Source organism: Salarias fasciatus, chromosome 15 (assembly GCF_902148845.1).
Source record: "Salarias fasciatus chromosome 15, fSalaFa1.1, whole genome shotgun sequence".
NCBI classification, from domain to species: domain Eukaryota; kingdom Metazoa; phylum Chordata; class Actinopteri; order Blenniiformes; family Blenniidae; genus Salarias; species Salarias fasciatus.
The window spans coordinates 17,781,287-17,801,945 of record NC_043759.1 but is presented as its reverse complement, the minus strand read 5'-3'; the positions used below and the strand labels follow the sequence as shown (position 1 = coordinate 17,801,945).

General features: G+C 41.7%; 3 protein-coding genes across 7 annotated transcripts; 1 reads left to right on the top strand and 2 right to left on the bottom strand.

The window, feature by feature from the left end:
- Positions 1 to 3,174: 3,174 nt before the first annotated feature.
- Positions 3,175 to 5,506, bottom strand: drc5 (dynein regulatory complex subunit 5). Its single transcript, XM_030110838.1, has 4 exons — positions 5,392 to 5,506; positions 4,611 to 5,188; positions 4,041 to 4,490; positions 3,175 to 3,342 (listed from the first exon to the last, which is right to left on the bottom strand). Exons 1-4 carry the CDS (start codon positions 5,489 to 5,491, stop codon positions 3,175 to 3,177), a joined length of 1,296 nt encoding a protein of 431 aa, XP_029966698.1. The 5' UTR covers positions 5,492 to 5,506.
- A 2,433-nt stretch (positions 5,507 to 7,939) lies between these two features.
- Positions 7,940 to 12,936, bottom strand: rnf8 (ring finger protein 8, E3 ubiquitin protein ligase). 5 transcript variants are annotated; one of them, XM_030111030.1, is made up of 10 exons: positions 12,755 to 12,936; positions 12,490 to 12,615; positions 11,644 to 12,044; positions 10,963 to 11,149; positions 10,788 to 10,850; positions 10,429 to 10,518; positions 10,235 to 10,342; positions 9,874 to 10,073; positions 8,966 to 9,032; positions 7,940 to 8,834 (listed from the first exon to the last, which is right to left on the bottom strand). In XM_030111030.1, the coding sequence occupies exons 1-10, from the start codon at positions 12,860 to 12,862 to the stop codon at positions 8,775 to 8,777; spliced, it is 1,410 nt and encodes a 469-aa protein (XP_029966890.1). In that variant the 5' UTR covers positions 12,863 to 12,936; the 3' UTR covers positions 7,940 to 8,774. The 5 variants fall into 5 exon arrangements, 4 of the variants coding, with proteins under 4 accessions (XP_029966890.1, XP_029966889.1, XP_029966891.1 ...); XM_030111029.1 differs by having other exon boundaries at positions 7,940 to 9,032; XM_030111031.1 differs by lacking the exon at positions 8,966 to 9,032.
- Positions 12,937 to 15,749: 2,813 nt separating this feature from the next.
- On the top strand, positions 15,750 to 20,637 carry aida (axin interactor, dorsalization associated). Its single transcript, XM_030110003.1, has 10 exons — positions 15,750 to 16,024; positions 16,759 to 16,825; positions 16,893 to 16,946; positions 17,432 to 17,486; positions 17,564 to 17,627; positions 17,987 to 18,087; positions 18,252 to 18,374; positions 18,475 to 18,597; positions 18,700 to 18,817; positions 18,895 to 20,637. Exons 1-10 carry the CDS (start codon positions 15,918 to 15,920, stop codon positions 18,992 to 18,994), a joined length of 912 nt encoding a protein of 303 aa, XP_029965863.1. The 5' UTR covers positions 15,750 to 15,917; the 3' UTR covers positions 18,995 to 20,637.
- The last annotated feature ends 22 nt before the right edge of the window (positions 20,638 to 20,659 follow it).

Here is a 20,659-nt window from a genome sequence, read left to right as displayed (position 1 = left end):
CTACAGAAACTAGAAACATCTACAGACCATACTGCCAAAGCGTCACATACCACAGAGTCACGTTCTACTGTAAATGTGATATTTGTACATCTTGGACATTTTACCAGGACGTGACTCACACTTCCTAGTATTTGAAACCTAAAAAAGGTCATGACTCAGCAGCAGCCAAAGAAATTGGTGAGAAATTCGAGCGGAAACTACAAGTAAAGGTCATTAAACCGTGAGGCAGACATGAAGTTCTTCATGTGATTTGGCTGAATAGAAATATATGAACAGTTTTACTAAAACAAACAATGTCTTGAAGGTCATGTTTACTAAAATCTAACGTAATTCTCTGCATGTAAAACATTCTGACAGTGTGGCTGATTGATCCAATACGTTCACTTGTACAGTCAATACTACAATCTATTTTAAAAAGAAAAAAAGAAAAGGTCTGGTGCAGATTAAATATCAGCTTGGTTGCAATGACATTATACTCCCCTCTTGCCAAATATAGCACAGGAGGAACATGAATAATTTAGTACGGGAGGACTAAAGGACACGGTAACATTAAATCAATCAACACTTCCTCAGACTGTCTCCGATGTACATTTCGCAAACTCACCAACGATATATAGTGATTTCTTCAAAATTTCATTTAATTTCACGATTGGGAACGTTTTGTATTCAGCCTACCTCCCATTTAAGTGCCTCACATCAGCTGTTACTCACAGATTCAAGCAGAATAGTAGCATGTAAGAGGAGACGCCGACATTGCTGGATCAGATCTGACTTCACGAGCCAAATTCTCGACAGTGGGGCGGTAAAATGTTTTTCACATGATTTATTTATTTATTTTATTTATTTTTTTTTTTTGCTGACAATAAAGCAGGTCTTGTGTTTCCAGCTCCGGGCTGCTGCTGATGCGTATCAGAGAGACAGCCAGAGAAGTGGCCATCAAAGATGCTGGAAATAGGCATGGCCCTGGATTCACTACTGATAGTGTCACATTTAATAACAAGACAGGATCACTTTTAAAGAAAACCACGTCCTCTCAGCTCACTGCGTGCGGCTTCTTACGGTGGATTTTCTTTTACAGCCAAGCCACGGACAATTATCCGAGTAATGTTTGACTTCGACAGCAATGACAATTAGGCACGCCTCAACTTCCTGTTCTGTTACTTTTTAATCTTTTTAAATAGTTTTATAGTGCTTGGTTTAATGGTTTTAAAGGAAATAACTACCTGACATCCCTACCTGACAAATTTAATCAACCCTTGCATCTGATAAGTTCAGAAACCAAGTGTTTAACTGTTTGACTTCTTTTCACAGCTCTAATTCATCTATGCAAGCTCCCCAAAACTCAGGATGGTTTTCAGGGTAACGATTTCAGCAACACTAAAACACCCAGTTAGCACTTCTCCCTCCTTTCAACTCTACTTCTGCACCATGGATCCCGTTTCACGCCTCTGTTTTATGAATATGAGGTGTAGTTTTAAAAAGAAAGGATGTTCAGCTAAACTCATCACTTTATAGCAAAAGTTAACAACAAAAAAAGTATATGTGGCTGTAAAAATGAGTTTTTACTTCAGGATTTGATTCAGGTTTATTTCTGGTTGCACAAGTTTGTTTATTTATTATATGATATTGTGTTATTTATTTGTTTATTTATACATCACTTCATTCTATGAGCCTCATCTATGAGTTACTTGTTTGTTTTTCAGGCCTGTTTGCGAGATTTTGTAGCTTCTTGCTGTTATTTCCTTCTGTAATAAACGGTTTTTATACGGTGCACTTCATTTGAATTCAGACATGCAAATCCCCCCTTCATAACGATTTAAACACTTTATATTTCGCTTCAGACTCCGGCTGCTGGGTTTCCTACAAATAGTTATGCACCTGAACTATTTTTGTGTCTCATTTGTTTTAACTGTTTTGAAACCGAGGCGTAAAAAAGACAACACAGAGGTTTGTTTCCGAGCAGCGCGGGGCGATCTGTCGCACAGACGAGTGAATACAGCGTACATTTAGCTATGTGAGGACTCACTGTGTCATTCATTCACAGGGATGGAGAAATGTGTTTACCAGTGCAGTGTTTACACAGCAAAAGTGGCAAAAAATAACAAAAACAAAAAACTATCAGAGTTGAAATGATCAAAAAACTTGTGAATAGATGTAGGCATCAAAGTTCTTTGACTCCCTTCTTTCATGTTGAGTTTAGTTTTTCTGGCATATTCAGGAAATGATCTGTTCATTTAAAAGCCGTCCGGTGTCGGCCGCCTGTCTTCACGAAGCTCCCTGAGTTCAGCAGGACCATGATGCTTTGGGACGCATCTCTTTACATTTAAACCCATTTTTAGATTTCTCAAATCTGTAGAGAAGAAAGGCTTTGTACTGTAAATAAAATAGAGATGGGCGTGTAGAACGGGTGTTGATGTGGATGTTGATTGTGAATGTGTGCGTGTTTCACACACACACACACACACACACACACATGCACATACTGTTGATAAACTGTTTATCTGCTTTTTCCAATGACTTTATTTCCCTTTAAACATGTTTCTACGTCGTTTTTGTACATCTTTGAATACTTTAGCTTTCAGGAGGATCTGACTTCATTAGAACACCTAAACACAAGAAGTACTCATCTTTTTAAAAGACTGTTAATTGATTTGTCAGTGTCTACTTTGAAATTTTGTAATTTTGACTAAATAGGTTCACCAGAGCGTGCAGAGTATAGCCTCAGTCGACATGACTGGACACAGTGTGACAGTAAAAACCTTATTACATGATTTTTCACTTGAGGTGTTTTCTGTTGCTGCCTGCAAAGTAGTTACACTGTTTAGAGGTAGATATAGTTTAAAATACTCTTATGTATCCCAACACAACCACAACGTTGCCTTGATGTTACATAAGGACTAAATACCAAATATGTATATCATAGTTGAAAAAAAAGGCTCAATAAAATGAAATTCTCACTGAAATGTCTGGTGTGTGTTTCAATATGACAAAACCATAAACTGAGGTTTTGTGTCTTTGAAATGACTTTTTTTTTCCATTAACATTTCCCGAGAAGACATTTGATTTGGTTTGATTTCTACTGTCATTCCAAATATATTTTAATTTGAGATGCTTTGTAATCAGACAGCAGTCAGACATTGGTGATGCCAGGTTGTTTTTTTTTAATTTGCGTTCCTACTCTTTTCCTTCCTCGAGCCTTTTCTTGTTCTCTGAACCCTGGTTTCTGCGAACCATCTTGCCGATGAAGGAGAGACTCCGCTTGTCTGCTTCTGTCAGGCTGAGGTCAAGTTCTGTCAAGCTGGTGTTTTCCGACACACCCTCCTCCAGAGCCTTGCCTCCAACCTGCACACACACACACACACACAAACAGGGGAGTGAGCAGACAAAGGAGCACTGATGCATGTTCATGTTCACACATCACAGGATGTTGCTCCTTCAGACCCCCATAAACCTTGAAAAGTCTCCTCTCAGCAACTCTTCCCCTTCGAAAATCACATAGATCCTACTATATTTACTGTTAGCGTCACTAATGTTTTATTGTTTGGTCTGAAACAGCCGTTTCTATTTCGGTGCAGCACGGACCAAGGTAGGAGATACTGATGGTGCTGCATGTTGCGTTTCTGCGACGTGGCTGATTTTTGATCCTCCGCAGTGTATTCCAGTCAGAGACACGGTCGTGAAATCTTGGAAGAGGAGGGAGCGTGAGGAGCAGTGAAATTCAGATCTACCTCTCACGGGGGAGACAACACTTACTCAGTTTTCCATTATTGCATGTTTTCCCCCCACATGTCCATTAATAATTTACAGTCCCTGTAGTTTAAATATGTTGTGCCAGTTTCACTGTGCGGCACGATGATCACGTTTCCACATGTCATACTGCATCAACTTAACTTTCAGGTTGAAAAAATTCACCTTTTTCCCTCTTCTCATCAACCTTTTGAGGGTCACCACTTAACTGGACACACCTTCAAAACACACACCTGCGCAGGTAGAAAGGAAAACTGCTGTACTGCTTGTAGGATAGTGAACCTGCTGCTTACGTCTCCCAGGATGTTACAGGAGAGAACGAGGCTCCTCAGCGTGTCATTCTGTGGCAGCACCTTGGCGAGGGAAGCGGCAGTGCGCCAGGTGACACCAGTGCCTCCCAGGTGCAGGCGACGGAGGGTTCGATTGCTCATCAGTGCCTTGCCGATGGCCTGACCGCCCTCATCCATCAGGGGGTTGAGACGCAGGTTGAGAGACAGAAGAGTGGAGTTTTTGGACAGGGCGTGAGCGATGGCTTGGGCTCCATGGCTGCTGATTTTGTTGTCAGACATGTCGAGGATCTGCAGTTTGCTCCTGTTGAGGAGTTTGCCGACGGCTCTGGCTCCTCTGTCCGCAACCCGGTTGTAGGAAAAATCCAGCTGGCTCAGAGACGGGTGGTCCAGGAGGGACTTCACCAGCACCCGGCACTTTTTATCCTCAACCTGGCTGAAGCGGAGCCTCAGGACCTGGAGAAAAAATAACACAAAATGAGTCACAGCCGTTCCCTAATTGACCACAAGGGTAAATATTCAGTCACATTCAGATGAGGCTCCATCATCTGTCAAGTTTTAGAGCTATGTGCTCACCTTCAGAGTCTGACAGGACTTCAGAGCCTTGGCCAGGGACTCGCAGTCTTGGTCCGTCATCTCAAACATCTTCCATTCAAAGTTCATCCCGCATTGTCTGACTCTGTACACCAAGCTGAGCTCCTCCAGGCTCGTCAGCTTGTCCAGCAGGATACTGAAGTCAAAGTGGGCCATTTTAGAAGGGCTGAACTCATTCTCGGGCTCTGAATCCGATTCGAACTCCTCTTCCTCCTGCTTGGGCTCTTTGATTGGCAGCAGCAGCTGGGCGACGTCCAGCCTCTTCACGTAGTTCCGACAGAGCGGGACCATGTCCAGGACCGTTTTGGGTTCCGTCAGTCCAGGAATGAACAGCTCAATCAGGTTCTCCAAGTGCCTCTCGAAGAACATTCGCTTCCAGCTGTGGCTGTAGTGAGACACATCGCACAGCTTCCACCTCTGCTCGCAGCACCGCCTCCAGTAGAGCCCGTCAGAGACCAGGGTGGCTGTCAGGCGCAGAGGCAGGGCCGGGGACAGTCTCTCCTCCATGAAGGCTTTCTCAGAAGGGTTAAGTCTTTCAAAGATGGGCATATTTGCAACAGCTGAAAGGGAAGAAATAGACATTCCCTTATTGCACACACCTATTCGGGGTGTATTCTGGTGTAAATCACGTAAGACATGAAAAATATGATCCACATTGATCATTTTTAAATTAAACTAATTTTTTTTTTAAAAAAAGTTGTCCATCCTCACATTTCTAAATCAAAATCCAGTCATGAGATCAAAACAATAAAAAGCAGCATACCTTCAAAGTTATCTACCATGGAGAGCAGACAGAGTTTGGACAACCTCGGCACTAAAGCCAGGGTCCAGCTCGGATCTTCAGCAAGGATCCTCCTCTTCATCTCTGCTGTGTCCAGCAGGCCTCCTCTTGTCCGCGCTTCAGAGACTAGTCCTGCTATATTCGTTCACTTCTCTGCTGCTTAATAAAAATAAATAAATTAAAGACATAAACTTGTTGTGTCAGCAGGTTTCGACTGAATATATTCCCGTTTGAAGTTCAGAAGCCAGCAGACTATTTTGGCGTGCATCGGTCTCCACGGTAACCGCACGCATGGTGTATTCAGAGTTTCAAGGGAATTCGGGTTTTCTATCTTAAGTTTCTATTGTACAAATGAATAATTACGTTTATCCTTCATTTAGTTTGGTGTTATGTTCAAGAAGGCTATAAGCGAACACATCTGGGAAAACGCAGTGACAAGAATGGGGAGAAATTCCTGGTGTGAGTCCCGACTCTGCATTGAAAAGCCAAATTTCCGAGGAGTCCTGAATGCAACTTACCTGGTGCGTTCATAGTACACTATACAAGTGTGTAAAAACAATAACTACATGTTGTTTTTTTTTATTGTGAGAATATGTTTAGAAAAATAAATGTAATCTCATGACTCATAAAGCCACAGCATATAAATTAATTAGTCTTTAATAATGGTGGAATAAACTGCAGACATATTTACAAATCAATTACTATAATTTTTTTTTTTCACTTGAAAATAAAAACAACAACATTGAGAGAAGTGTAAAGAGTGTTTGAGCTTGTTGCTTTGTCTGAGTGTGACTGAGCACCGATCAAGCTGTGAAACAGTCACACTTCACAAAACTGCCAGATGGACTTCGGAAATGGACCGTGGCTCTTTTGGAAAAGAGCATATTGGAGAGGATCCATGAGCAATACAAACAACAACACGAAGCAGGTGCACAGCTACAGTGCAGAGTGAAGAGACTCGCGGCTGTGAGTCACTTAAAGCCAAGTTCTTTTCTATGTAAAGCATATCCAGTGACCCAGATCGAGACTGGCATTTCACATTTGGTTATAAGAGATAATTGCATCTGGAGGATGTGGAGTTAGAATCTGATATTGCTGCTATCATATAAGATTCGTATTACACTCTACATCCCATAACCACATCTGTGATAATGTGAAAGATACTGTATACCATTACAGAAAGAGAACATAAAGTCTTACTGCTTCACTGTCTGAATGGAAGCTGAAGCAACATCAGTGAGAAATTTATCACAGTTACACATATTTATCACAGATGAACTTCCTGTTGACAAGTTATTCCTTTCAGCTCGAGCTGCTTTCAGTGTGAGAAGCATTTCACATGAAGACAGGTATGCAGTAAAGCTGCCTGTGTTTCTGTCTTCAGGGGAAGAGATGGCAGAGAGACAGAGAGAGGTGGCTGCTGCTGGAATGGCGAGGGCGCTCAGAGGCCGGACGGAGGAGTGAGAGGCTCCGACTGCAGCCCCGAGGGAGGCCGTCACTGTCGTCCTGCCGTAACGCGGCCTGACAGACACACGCTTCCCTCGTACTCCGGCTTTAATGGACTGGCCTGACAGCGGCCAGCCACGGCACAGGAGGAAAACCCCCAGTGCACTCTGGGTAAAGTCAGAGGTGGGGGGGTTCCTGCATCACACAGGAACTGCACAGGATCCCCCGTCAGCCTGGTACGCCTGCTACATGGCATAAGGAAACTGTTAAAGATTTTTAGTAGAAACAGAATGAAAAACGGGGACTAAATAATAAAATTGGCTACTTTTCTGACAAGAAATCTTCCTGGAGTTGAAAAAGATGTAACCCAAAGTAAATGCAAACAGAATTTTATTTCCTGCTTTCTATGCATGGATTTACTTAAAAATCAGAAAAGGCAAAATGTCAGCTTTTTAACCTTAGTTTCCCCTTTAAAGAAGTTCAGTTTCTGAATTCCTGTTGTTTTGTTTTTAATTTACATGCAAATATAAAATATGAAGATAATAAAAATGAACAATTTTATTGAATTTTCCCTTTAATACACTGCATTAAAAACTTCCTCTGGTAGGATACATCAATAAATTAATATTTTTCATTTTGAAATAATTTACTTTTTTTGTTTCAACCAAAAAAAATGTCACTATTTTCTCTGCATTAAAACAATTAAATTCTTGTGGAAATTAAACAGAAACTGCACAGAGGATCCCTGCTGCCTGCCTGCAGGTTCTGCATGCAGACTTCCGTCTTTATTGTTTCTCGAGAGCCCAAGGAGCTGTGGCATTAGCTGCACTGCAGCAGGTGTGCAATTACTAAAAAACCAAGGATTTAGGGGAAAAAAAAGAAAAAAAGTTTTTGTTTTGTTTTCCTGGGATGAAAATTTTAAAACGTGACACTGACTCCAGCAGAGATCTGCAGGAAAACTTGAAATGTGAATTACTTTACAGCTACGATGGAGTCCTGTTGAAACATCACAGGAGTACCTAAGACGTGGGGCAGCAAAGCTTTCAGAGTAATTAAAAATATATAACACCAGTGAACATTTACTGACTAGTGAGTTTATTTAACAATACAATGAAAACATTCATTTTCTGCATAAACATTATTTGAAACCCTATATTTAAGAATTTTACAGTTTAAGTCGTAAAAGTCAAAGATAAATACAGCTAAAAAAAGAGAACGCTTACAACTTAGAGAAAAACTTGATTTTTCAATTTTAAAAAGGTTTTTAATTAAGCATTTCCAAATCATATTCAGAGCATCTGGCATGACATGGTAGTGTAGAGATCAGCCACACAGTTGGGGTGTCCAACATCCTCACTTGAAGCCGACTCAACACCACCACCTAGTGTTCAACAGAGGCATGACTCGCATCCCAAACTGCCCCTTTAAGGAGAAGCCGTCAGATCAAGAGAGGAAATTCATTTTTATTGTTTTGGGAAGTGCAAAAAAATGTTTGCTTTCTGTGTGAAGGTTTCAAAAAGAAGTGGAGTAAAAAGTCATACAAACAAAATACAACCTATCTACAGTCTATTTAAATTAAGATAAACATGAAAAAAACTGATTTATTAGAGGCAAAAATATATATCATAAATTTATTAAAAAAAATTATACATTAAGTCAGTTCATGTCGACAGAATCTTAAATCTCACAGAAATTTAACTTTAAACCATCAGAACCTGCAGAAACGGCTGAAAATTCAGGTCAGAAACCTTTCTTTAGCTTAATTCACAACAAAAATACATACAAGTACAAAGAGCTCAGTTGAAAACAACCTTTGAGCTCTAAATCCCAAACCCTCGAGGAAACATCTGAGAGAAATGGAAAAAAAAAAAAAACGAACTGTAAACCTAAAAGTGACAGTGTGACAATTAAACTAATTCTCAACTGACGCTGCGGTTTACTGACGTCTTCAGTCGTGGATGAAGGTGTGAGGTCAACTCCTGAAACAGAGGAGGGAAAAGAAAAACAAAAACAAAGAAAGAGGTTTAATACCTGGGAGAGGATGAACTCACTGTTTGCAGAGGCTGTACTGTGTAAAGATAAGACACATTACAGAGTAAACAGGCGGCACCTTGTTCCCGCAGTTTTGACTCTTCTGACGAATCGTGCACAAAAGTGGCAACATGGATGCTCTTGATCTGAAAAAAACCTTTTTTGTTTTCATACAAAACATTTTAAATCTTGATTGAATAAATATTTTTACATGCGATTAAAAATTTAAGCCAGGGATGTCGAATCTATGGTCAGGGGGCCCAAAACCAGCCTGAGAGAGGCTAAATTAGGTCTGGGTTACACAACAGATCGAGTGAACACAATTCATTTTGAAAAGTTTAGAAAATGATGTCCGTTTACACAAAAACAGCAAAAATGCTGATAACTATAGTTTTTATGTTGGGCCACTAGTGGGTGCTGTTGGATGTTTTTGTGACTAAACCACACACGCAGAATGCACACATATCCTAATTGACAGCTGTCTTACACCATACAGAAGCTCTGTGTTTCACTGACACAACGGGGAACCTGAAAGTTCAGACACAATCGCTGTGCTGCCATCTTGTGTTGAGAGCTACTAAACACCGCTTCAAATTTAAAGCCGAAAGAAAACATATTTATGGATTAAATAACCTTGAGCATCTTATGTGCAGTCATTGCAGGGTTTTACTGCTGAGGGTGAGAGGAACATTAGTCCAGGAGCTCCTGACGGGTGGAGGCTTTACGGTCGTTTAATATGATCGATGTGGTACTGCTGGTGAGAGCACTGTCAGCTGTGAATTAATGTTATATCGGTCAAACCCGGCAAGGACTTTAAATCCAACTGGACTGAGACTTTCATGCATATTTTAACACCTTTTTGTTTTTTTTGTTTTTAAATCTACGCTGGATAAATAAGAGGAACTAAAGCAGTTTTGAAGGAAAAAAGCAGGTCCCAACATCACCAGGAACATGTGGATTTCCTGACGCACAGCGAAGCAAGCGCACCTCTCTTTGATGAGGGCCTGCCGTCGCGTCTTCATCTCGGCGCTCAGGTTCTCCACCATGCCGTCGATGCAGTTGTCCAGCGCCAGGCAGCGCGTCTGAGACTGGATGGCCTCCCGGCAGATGGGACACTCGTCTTTCTTCTTGCGCCACTGATTGATGCAGTAGCTGCAGAAGCTGTGAGCACAGTTGAGGATGACGGCCTGCGGGGAATAACAACAGAAAACTAGGATTACTTTTTTCCCCCGACTCGTTGATCCCGCAGCGCACCTTGAAAACGTAACAACTTTCATTTAGTCTGCCTCATCAAGTTTCTCACGAGTTTCCTCCGGTGAGGGGAAAACAAAGAAGAACTGAAGTTTACCTTGATGAGGAGTTCTGCACAGATGATGCACTGCAGCTCGTTCTCCAGGACTTCGGTCACTTGTGTCACCACTTCATCTTTCTGCGCTCTCGCCTTTTCCTTTTCCTCCTACATACATGCGTTAAAAAAAAAAAAAGAGAGAAAATTAACATACTGCTAAAAACGTACCAAAAATGTAATCATTTTGACGCGACCTTCGTGACTTCCAGTTCTTTGTTTTTGGCCGACAGCATTTCTTCGAAACCTTGTCGAGAGACGGCGAGTTCCTCCATCACCTTCTTTTGCTGAGGATGTTGAAGGTGCATTCAAAACAAAAGGGCAGATGCAGCATCTGTTAATTTCAATTTAAAACATATAAGCCAACAAAAGACACCAAAAACTCACGAGGTTATGTATGTATGTCTACGTGATGTTAGTGTTTCCGAGCAAGTTAACCACAGTGGCACAAAGTAACGGACAATAATGGAAAAGGGCAGGACTGAAGACACGCTGGGTAAAACTGCAGCTGAACTCTGAAAGAGAAATACACTCGGGTTACATTTGTACTTCATACCTCTTGCAAGGCTTCTTCTAGCTGCTTTTTCAAATGCTCCTCTTGATGCTGTGTTTTCTGCTCCTGAAGGAGTAAGAAGATGTTACACGTGGATTAAAAGAGACGATCTGGAGTGTCGCTGCCACAAGTCTTCTTACAAATGAGCGCACAAAGTCAAACGTTCGACGAGCCTCACCTTGAGCTGCTTTTTACTTTCATTGAAAGACTTCTCTAACAATTCCATCCTGTGCATTTTGGAGCGGATCATCTCCAGAAGGCCGCGCGACACTGTGACCTCCTCCGCTGGGAGGGAGTCTCCGTGTCGGTGCTTTCCTTCCAGCAGAGCTACCTGAGCCCTCATCATCCGGATGTTCTGGCTGTACCTGAAAACAAACCAAAACTAATTACACCAAGGACCTTTAACGTGCACGACAGCGTGGCTGCAGGGCAGCAGTCCTTCACAGGGCAACTGATCATATTGGAGTTATTTCTTCAAAAATAATTTATGACGATGAAAGATTACAGTGAATTACACACAGATTGACTTGGATGGTGTATATTGTATCTGCAACAAAACAGACTCAGGCTAAAAGTTGATTTTATTCTGTTTTCCTCCCTCAAACTATATTAATCATGTAAAAAAAACTATTCACAAAACCTCAATTCACAGGAGTCACAGACAAAAATAAAACAAACTGTGTCTTAAAGATTACACTGGTGGTATTTAGCATTATTCAATATCTGTCATCAAAATGAGCCTTCAAGCAGATTTACACTTCTTTAGGTTAAATAATTGGCTATTTGATGAGAAATTTTGTAAAAAAAAATGACGACAATTGTATTGGTTTGGGGGAAAAAGAATGAAAAGGTGGCTTACATTTGCAGCTTTTCCAGGTCAGAGGTGTTGTCCACCTCTTCCTCCATCTCCTCCTCCTGCTGTTGCTGCTGCAGCTGTTTCATCTGCCGTCGGCGTTTCACAGACAGAGGACAAGGCTTTGAGACTGACTCGTCTAAAGAGGGCTTCGGCTCTGAGGTGGACGGCTCTTCTTGTTCGGTTGCCCGCTTTCTCTTGAGGTTTTCCTGGATGACAATCGTCTCACTAGTCTGCCTCGCCATGCAGAACTTCATGTCTTCCTGTGGACACCGGGTGAAGACGTAGTCGAACTCCACTCGGTCTCCACCCACAGGAACTCCGATCTGTACAGAGTCTCCAAGCTTGAGCGGAAAATGCTCAAGTGGAGGTACACGCTTCCTGTTCACCCAAACGCCGTTAGGAGACTGAGAAAGAAAGGGGGATCGTTTTTTTAATAATCTGCTTCAAATCATACTGACAGTGACGGATATCTTAGCATGCACCTGTAAACTTTGAAAATTCTAATCTTTCATACAAGATTTTTTGCACATATTCTGCATTGCAGAATATGTGCATTGCAGAATATGTGCACTTCCAGCTGCAGTTCCCAATAAACACACAGGTACCAGCCATAACATCATCAGGGAATAAATTATTTGTCATGGCAACTGTTGACAGCTGTGAATGTGACATATTAAGCTGCAGAATAACTCAAATGAGGATACATCAGTTTGATGTATGCGGACTGAAACAAGTTAGGTCATGTTATGGCTGATGAAGCACAAGTAGATGCAGAATCTTAAAGATATTTGGGACTGGGCATCGCTAAAAGGGCAGGCTGAGTCGAGCTGGGAAACGGTATCGGGTCACCTTGTTGTCCATGACTGTCCACCGTCCTGATTTTTGACTGAAGATGCAGTGCAGCCTGGAGATCATCAGGGGACAGCTTGAAGACACCAGCTGGTAATTTACCATCGAGTTGCGTCCGACGCTGGTCTGAAAGCACAAACAGCAGTTCTGTAACTCCTCCACGCCATGATAAAAAGGAGGATAAAACCACAAAAATCAACGTAAATCCACAGAAAAGTCGAGCGAGCTTCATTTTAAAAGCAGCTAACATTAGCAAAAAAGGTACCGTGGTATTTTCGGGTAAATGCAGCCAGTCTGACTTTCTCCCCACTCTCATGAGGCAGAAAAACTCTTTTGAAGAACTTTCATCCTCTCCGACATTTGAATTTTCCATTTTATCTCCGTCTGTCAAGCGGAGAAGCCCACTTGCTGATGTAATGTGTCCCTCAAAGTTGCATCGCCGCCATACACCGGAAACCACTCTACTTCTTTTAAAGGAAGAGCGGGACATTTAATTCGTCAACGCGCTTCCGGTGGTCAGCCATATTGGATGGGTCCCGAGACGCGCACCGCCATATTAGATGGGTATAAGTGGAAAAATGTCTGTATTTACTGTGGAGTGTAGACACAATGCAACACATTACAAGACGCAAGTAACAATTCCACTTCCAAGAGAGCGCACATGCCACCAATTTTAAAGTATTAGCTTCTTGTCAGCTTCACAATTGATTTTAAAATTCTTTTGGTTTGTTTTTAAATACCTGTTTTTCTTTCCTGTGACTCACATGTGAAACACCCTGTCTGGTGGGCTATATGTATGTATGTATGTATGTATGTATGTATGTATGTATGTATGTATGTATGTATGTATGTATGCATTTATTTATTTATTTATTTATTTATTTATTTATTTATTTATTTATTTATTCTCTGCAATGTGCCCCTTAAGTTTGTATCATCATTCATGATTTTTCTTTTTGGCATTTTATCAAGGTGTTGAAGACGTTTTATTTTATTTCACTTACAATGCTTTTCACTTTTACTCATGCAGATAGCTCTGCTACTCACTCAATAGCAAAAAAAAAAAGAAAAAAGAAAAAGAAAAAAGAGGCATGAATCATTCTTATGATAATCCAGATTTTTATTGAATGTTATACATATATGCATTGCCTGTTGTCACAACTTAAGTTTCAGGTCTGAGCTATTCCCATCTCTGTTGAAATTGTCAGGTGTGTCCATCAAAAAAACACAATTTGGAATCTACTGATCATCCTATCATGCTTGTTTTGTCAATCTTTGTCACATGAATGCATCATCATAAATTAACTTCTCTGGAGTTCAAATAAGTCAGCCCATACAATAACAACAACTTCACAAAAATGCCTGGCCAGGATTTGAACCAAACATTTTGACTATGAGGCAATAACAACAACTATGTTCCCACTGAGAGGACCTTTTACTCTTTAACTATCATTTATTTGTTATATTCAGCTGTGTTCATGCACAATTATGTAGATTTAGTGTATGCAATTATTTTTATTTAATTTTTTTTTAATTTTCAAATGCCTGTAAATCACATCACAGAGTCTCAAAAGAACTGCATCCATAAAGAGTGAGTGATAAACATTAAGTTAATAAAGAAGCTTCGGAAGTGAACCTCATTTATTCATGAAAGTGCACTTGAGGTGTAATAACTCCTTCTCATAATTTTTGTAAGTGCTATTAATGATGAAGTGACAAAGATGGGGTTGACATATATGCTGGAAACATGTAGCTCTGGAAGGACCATTAGTGTGAAGAAAGGAGAACACAGGAAGCAGTGCATTGGAAGAAGATGATCTACTACTGTGACAACAATGAAGGGAAAAATGCAGAAGGAAGAAGATGTGTGTAAATCAGACTCATCACTATCAACACATACTTGCTCACTGGCACTTTTTATCTCCAGGCATGTTGCAATCTTTCCTGAAGTTTTCTATTTTGGGAAGAAAAGAAAAACAAACCCTTGTTGGCTTCAGTTAATCATCAAAGTTCTCTGTGCAGACATTTTGAATAATGATTATCTCTTGCTTCTGAAGTATGGAGAGTCTGAGTCTATTTAAGCACATTAACCAACAGCATGCTGCCCCAGACTTTAATTAATAAATGCACATATCAAGAAGATTTTTTTACAGCCTGAATAATAAACATTTTTGCTACAAGCATGTAGGTCAGAATGTTATTCAAATTGTGGGAAATTTAAATGGAGAACTCACATATGGCGTGTTTCTACCTACCCACTAATATACCATGTACAAGTCAGACATGGGGAACTGGGCTATGTAGAGTCCCTATCACCATGCTATTTACTTAATTTTTTAAATATATATTGAACAACACATGTACGAACTGAAAATGTAATCATCAAACAAGGCAGACAGATAAATAGAATAGAAAAGATCATAGCTGCACAAGAACATCAATAGAGGCCAGGGTGTATCACACAAGGCAAGACCCCAGGTGCAGACTGTGCAGGGAAGCCCCTGAAACAGTACAGCACATCACAGCAGGGTGCAAGATGCTGGCAGGAAAGGCATACATGAAACGCCATAACCAGGTTGTGGGAATAGTATACAGGAACATATGTGCTGAGTATGGACTGGAGACCCTAGAGTCTGAATGGAGCAAACCTCCGAAAGTGGTGGAGAACAACCAAGACAAGATCCTGTGGGACTTCAAGATTCAGAGGGCCAGTCGAGATCGGGGCATGAGGGGCAGTAACCCCCAAGTTGGATGCATGGCTCAAGGAAATACCAGAACCACATCTGAGATCTCTGTCCAGAAGAGCGGTGCTAGGAATATCTATAAGATCCTGCAGAACTCTCAAGGTCCCAGGATTAAAAGATAAAACAGGTCAAAAATAACAAACTTTAACATAAAAACTTATTTATAACAGAGGAATATATGGTACTTTTCATGACTCTTGTAATTTCTTTTGATATGCCTTTATATATACAATATTGACATATTATGGCATAAAATATTTCGTTTGCATATTAAATTATATTAGTATTCTCATTGTATTTCATTTTTTGTAATATTACTGTTATTACATAATCGTCGTTTCTTTGCTTTTTTTCTATTCTATTCTATTCTATTCTATTCTATTCTATTCTATTCTATTCTATTCTATCTGCTCCAGCGGTGTTGTGGCACCGCTGTGCACTCGGGCGACCCCGCATCCTGAAACGCGCGCACCCCGGGCTCCGGGCGGGACTTCCTCTCTGGTGCGGATGCGTCGGGGCGAGCGGCAGCGGCAGCAGCGGCAGCGGCAGCAGAAAGGGCTTGGTCGGGGTGTCACCGGTTTGGACAGCACGTACACCCGCCTGGAGACGCCGCCGGAGCCCCGTATATGAGCCTCCTCCCCGGCTATGCTGCCCTGAGAGCGCCGCGAGCACCGCCCCGCCAAAATGTCTGATGTCAACAAGACTGTCCAGAAATGGCACGCGAGCTTCAGGAAAGGCACAGACTTTGACTCGTGGGGACAGTTAGTCGAGGCGATAGATGAGTACCAAATGTAAGTTGCATTCAACATGTGTGTGTATGTGTGTGTGTGTGAGTGTGTGTCCTTGTCGTTCCACGCCGCTGCCTCCTGCCGGGCGTCTCGCGCGGGGCGGCGTGCTTCTTTTCCTCCCCGCTTTAAGCCGTCTGCCCCTCGAGCGTGCAGGGAGATAACGGAGATAGCGGGGCGGGTGACAGCAGTGTGTGCACGAGAAGTTATCATCCGAGCTGTCAAGTCCGCTTTCAGCGGCGGAGGAGCCCTGCCTGTACATGACGTGATGTGGCAGTGCGTGTGTGTGTGTGCGTGTGTGTGTGCGTGTACGTGTGCCTGTGTATGTGTGTGTGTGTTGCATCCCTCCATCCAGTCATGGAAAAGCGGAGCTGCCTGCAGTGTGTGTGTGTGTGTTTCGTTATGTGTCATGCGGAGCAGAAATGGGCCAGCACTCCTCGGAGTATTGAGAAACAGCCCGCCCCACCCTCTCATTGTTATGGGTGGGTTTCATCTGCGCGCGCGGAGGAATGAGGAATGCTCCCCCTGCCTTCTCAGCACACAGCAGCTCCTCGAGGAATCCTTCAGCATGTCACCTTCTCTATCCCATAATTACTGTTTTTGTCATCGCTGCACAAATCATGTAAAAATGTCAACCCTAAAAAAAAAAAGCAGATTTTCTTTCACCGGCAGGGGGCGCAGAGCAGCCCTCAGAGTCCACATGAGTGTTATTTATTAAACTTTTGCCTCTGTTTCTGCAGCCTGGCCAGACAACTGCAGAAGGAGGGCCAGTCGACCAACTCGTCAGACTTCACAGAGGAGCAGAAGGTAATCATTATCTGTACAGTCTGCTCAGGAAGCTGGGATCATTTACTCAAACCTCTTTTTATTCTAGAAAACTTTGGGGAAGATTGCGACATGCCTGGAGATGAGGAGCGCCAGTTTGCAGGTTTGTTAAGACTTCCTTGGATCATCCTTTGTGTCTTCACCCATCCTTTTCCATCTTTTCAACTGAGGGGTGTCAAATGCATTTTGACATCGGGGCCACGTAAACCAAAAATTGATCTCAATAAATGACTACGGTATATGAATAACAAGAAGATTACCATTAAGGAGTTTACATTTATTAACACCACTGCCCCTGGTGGCCATATATATATATTGCAGTTAGTGTCAAAATTTCCCACATTTTGCGACCTGGATTAGACTCTCTGCCGGCCCGGTTCTGGCCCGCGGGACATACGTTTGACATCCCTTCATCTCTGGGATCACGTTTTGTAATTCACTCTATTTCCTTCAAACTAACACTGATTATTTAATTTAAAATACATGTAGTTTTAAACTTTTTTCCACAAATTGACATAAACGCTGATGTATTTTGGGTTGTAAATCTTAAATGATTAACTTCCTGCTGTGTTTTGTCTGTTTCCTCAGTGCGCTCAGTCAAAGGAAGAGTTCAAGTTAGAAGACCTGAAAAAACTGGAAACCAGTAGGTTTTTAATATCATATATCTCTGGATAATCTGTGGTAAATGCTTTGATTAAATGTTACTATTTTCTTCTACAGTCATTAAAAATATTCTCACCTACAACAAGGAGTTTCCCTTCGACGTCCAGCCGGTGCCTTTGAGGTAAAACTGAAAGCTTCAGGGTTTACATTCATTTTCAGCTTGATGTAAATAAAAAAAACTCCAAAACATTTGTTTAATTTATCGTTTTGATTTGAATAATTAAAACTGGTAACTTTGATCAGGGTGACAAAAATGTCATTATTTAAGAATATATGAGACACATGAGCATCACTAGAGGAATCAGATTAAGTCAAAATGCATGAATTTGATATTTTTCTTATAACTTATGATATATTAAAGACCAAAGAGGTTAATTTATTCACATATTTATGTAATTTACTGTTTATTTGCTTTGTGTGCTCACGTGCATTGTGATGAGCGGACTGACTGCTGTGGCGGTTTCTCGCCCTCTGGCTCAGGAAAATCCTGGCGCCGGGCGAGGAGGAGAACCTGGAGCTGGAGGAGGAGGACGCCGCGGCCGGACCCGGTTCAACCGAGGCGTTTCCACCTCGAGCTCCCGGTACGCCACACTCACTCAGCGGAAAGCAGAAATCCACCTACCAGCAGCGTTATCTCACGTGTTTAAATATCTGAAATATCTGCTTAAACTGGGAAAATTTTATAATTTATGTTCAAATATCTCACATCTTCAGTCTGGTTTGACTCACCTTTGTCGTCGTACAGGTACCTTGTTGCCGCGGTTACCGTCGGAGCCTGGGATGACACTACTCACAATAAAGATTGAAAAAATCGGTTTGAAGGACGCCGGGCAGTGCATCGATCCCTACATGACCATCAGTGTCAAAGGTCAGTGGCGCCCCGAGGCGGTCCTTCAGCTCGTTCTGTGGCCGCTCCTCCTTCAGCGGTCTCCTCCTCCTCCTCCTCCTCCTCCTCCTCCTCCTTGCAGACGTGAACGGCGTGGACGTGAACCCGGTGCAGGACACCCCGGTGGCCAGCAGGAAGGAGGACACCTACATCCACTTCAGCGTGGACGTGGAGATCCAGAGACACGTGGAGAAGTTACCCAAAGGTGAGGCCAGTTTCCAGAGCGTGAACCGGAGCGCGAACGTGAAAGTGTGTGTGTGTGTGTGTGTAACGTGTGTAACGTGTGTGAACGCACGGCTTCCTCCAGGAGCAGCTATCTTCTTCGAATTCAAGCACTACAAACCCAAAAAGAGGTTCACCAGCACAAAGTGTTTCGCCTTCATGGAAATGGACGAGATCAAACCCGGGCCGATCGTCATCGAGCTGTGAGTGGAGCCAAAGCTGCCGCGCGCTTTTCAAATCCGCCGAACTAACTGTTTTTTTCTCTTTTGTTATCTTTCAGGTACAAGAAGCCCACAGACTTTAAGAGGAAGAAACTGCAGCTGCTCACAAAGAAACCGCTTTATCTCCACCTTCATCAGACGTTACACAAGGACAGCTAAAGACGCTCCTCCTCCAGCATCCAGCCAGCTGCTGCTCTGCCTCATCTCATCCAGCAATACTCAATAAGACTCTTCCTTTACCAGGAGTTTATGAAGGAAAAAACAAAACAAAAAAACCCACCATCGGCTCAGAAAACCTGAGGAAGTGTTTTTAATATCCCAGCTGTAGCATGTCGAGCTCATCGTCAGTCTTCCTTGTGGGAAACAAAACCGAATCACTGCAGGTGCTTCAAACTTGAGCTGAAGTCTCTTTCTCTTACTTTTATTTTTTTTTTTCGAGATTCGTTTGTGTCGTTCAACCTTCACATGAAGCTTCGGCAGAACATATTTTGGAAGCGAATAATTTTACCAAACTGTTCAAAGTGAAAGAAAAACCATTCAGACTCAAGTGCATCTCAAAAACATGCGCATTTTCCCCAACAGTGAAAACAGTCTTAAACAATCGTGAAACTTTGTTATAATGTTACAAGTAAATAAGTAACTGGCGAACAATTAACTTTTCAATAATATTCCTATTTTTGAGATGCATCTGTGTTGTTGGTAAAATCTTATTATGTTTATGAATTGATGGTTCCTGCTTTTGTGTGTTAGTTTGGAACCATTTAGGCTTCAATGGCAAATTTTATTCAGCTGTCAGTCCTCAAAAATATTAGATAAAACTCCACCAAAAATAACTACGAGAGACTGTGGATTTCTTCATAATGGTTGTTCTGAAATGGAAATGAAAAACATACAAAAGCAGGAGCCTTGTAATCAATAATGGAATAATGATCATTTGAAAATGTATTTTTTTTTTTAACGCTTCTTCAATAATGTAACATCTTCCTTATTGGCTTTCTCACATTTAAAACAACCAAAATGATCACGTTGCTGTCTTTATCACATGGATGGTTGCTACGGGAACCATCAAACGGAAAGCAGTGGGTGTTCTCTGTACTCTGAAACGATTTTCTTTAACATTTGCAGATCTAATTTTGACAACCTCAGAGCAGGCGGAGCATCCCTCTTGCTCTGTGACGTCCCTCACAGGGGGCCCCGGACCCCTGGTTGTGTTTTCTTTTATAATGCGACTAAACTGGCCTAAAAAAAAAAAAAAAAAGGTGCTTTTCTGAATGCATATTGTGTATTAAGATCTGTGTAGTTATTAAATCTGAATTGCACCAATGAAACATACACTAAGAGGTATATCTCAGCAGTGAAACACTAGCACAGGGTCTCGCTACTGCCACCTAATGCACAAAGGTTGCATTGCTCAAATAGCACCTGCTGCACCTTTAAGAACGAACTCAACCCTTTGCCGCAGGTTCCATTAAAGGTTTTCCAATCCTGTGTTGAAAGTCCCAGTTTGAAGCATCTGATCTGCAGTGAAGCACAGAACATTTTGAGTTTCCACCCCGGCTCCTGCAGGTGCGCTTCTTCACTGTAATATTTCAATTTTAGATTTTATTTTTGTAATTTCACACAAAAAAAACATGACTGTAAATTAACTGTAAGATACACTAACAGATGAATATACAGTACCTGTGAGTGTGTGTGTGTGTGTGTGTAAGCGAGTGTGCTGCGTGTGTGAAAGGACTGACAACTGTTTTGAAATGTATTGAACACTTAAAATGCTTGTAATTTCTAATAAACTACAAATGAGACTTGTCGGATTGGTTATTGAGA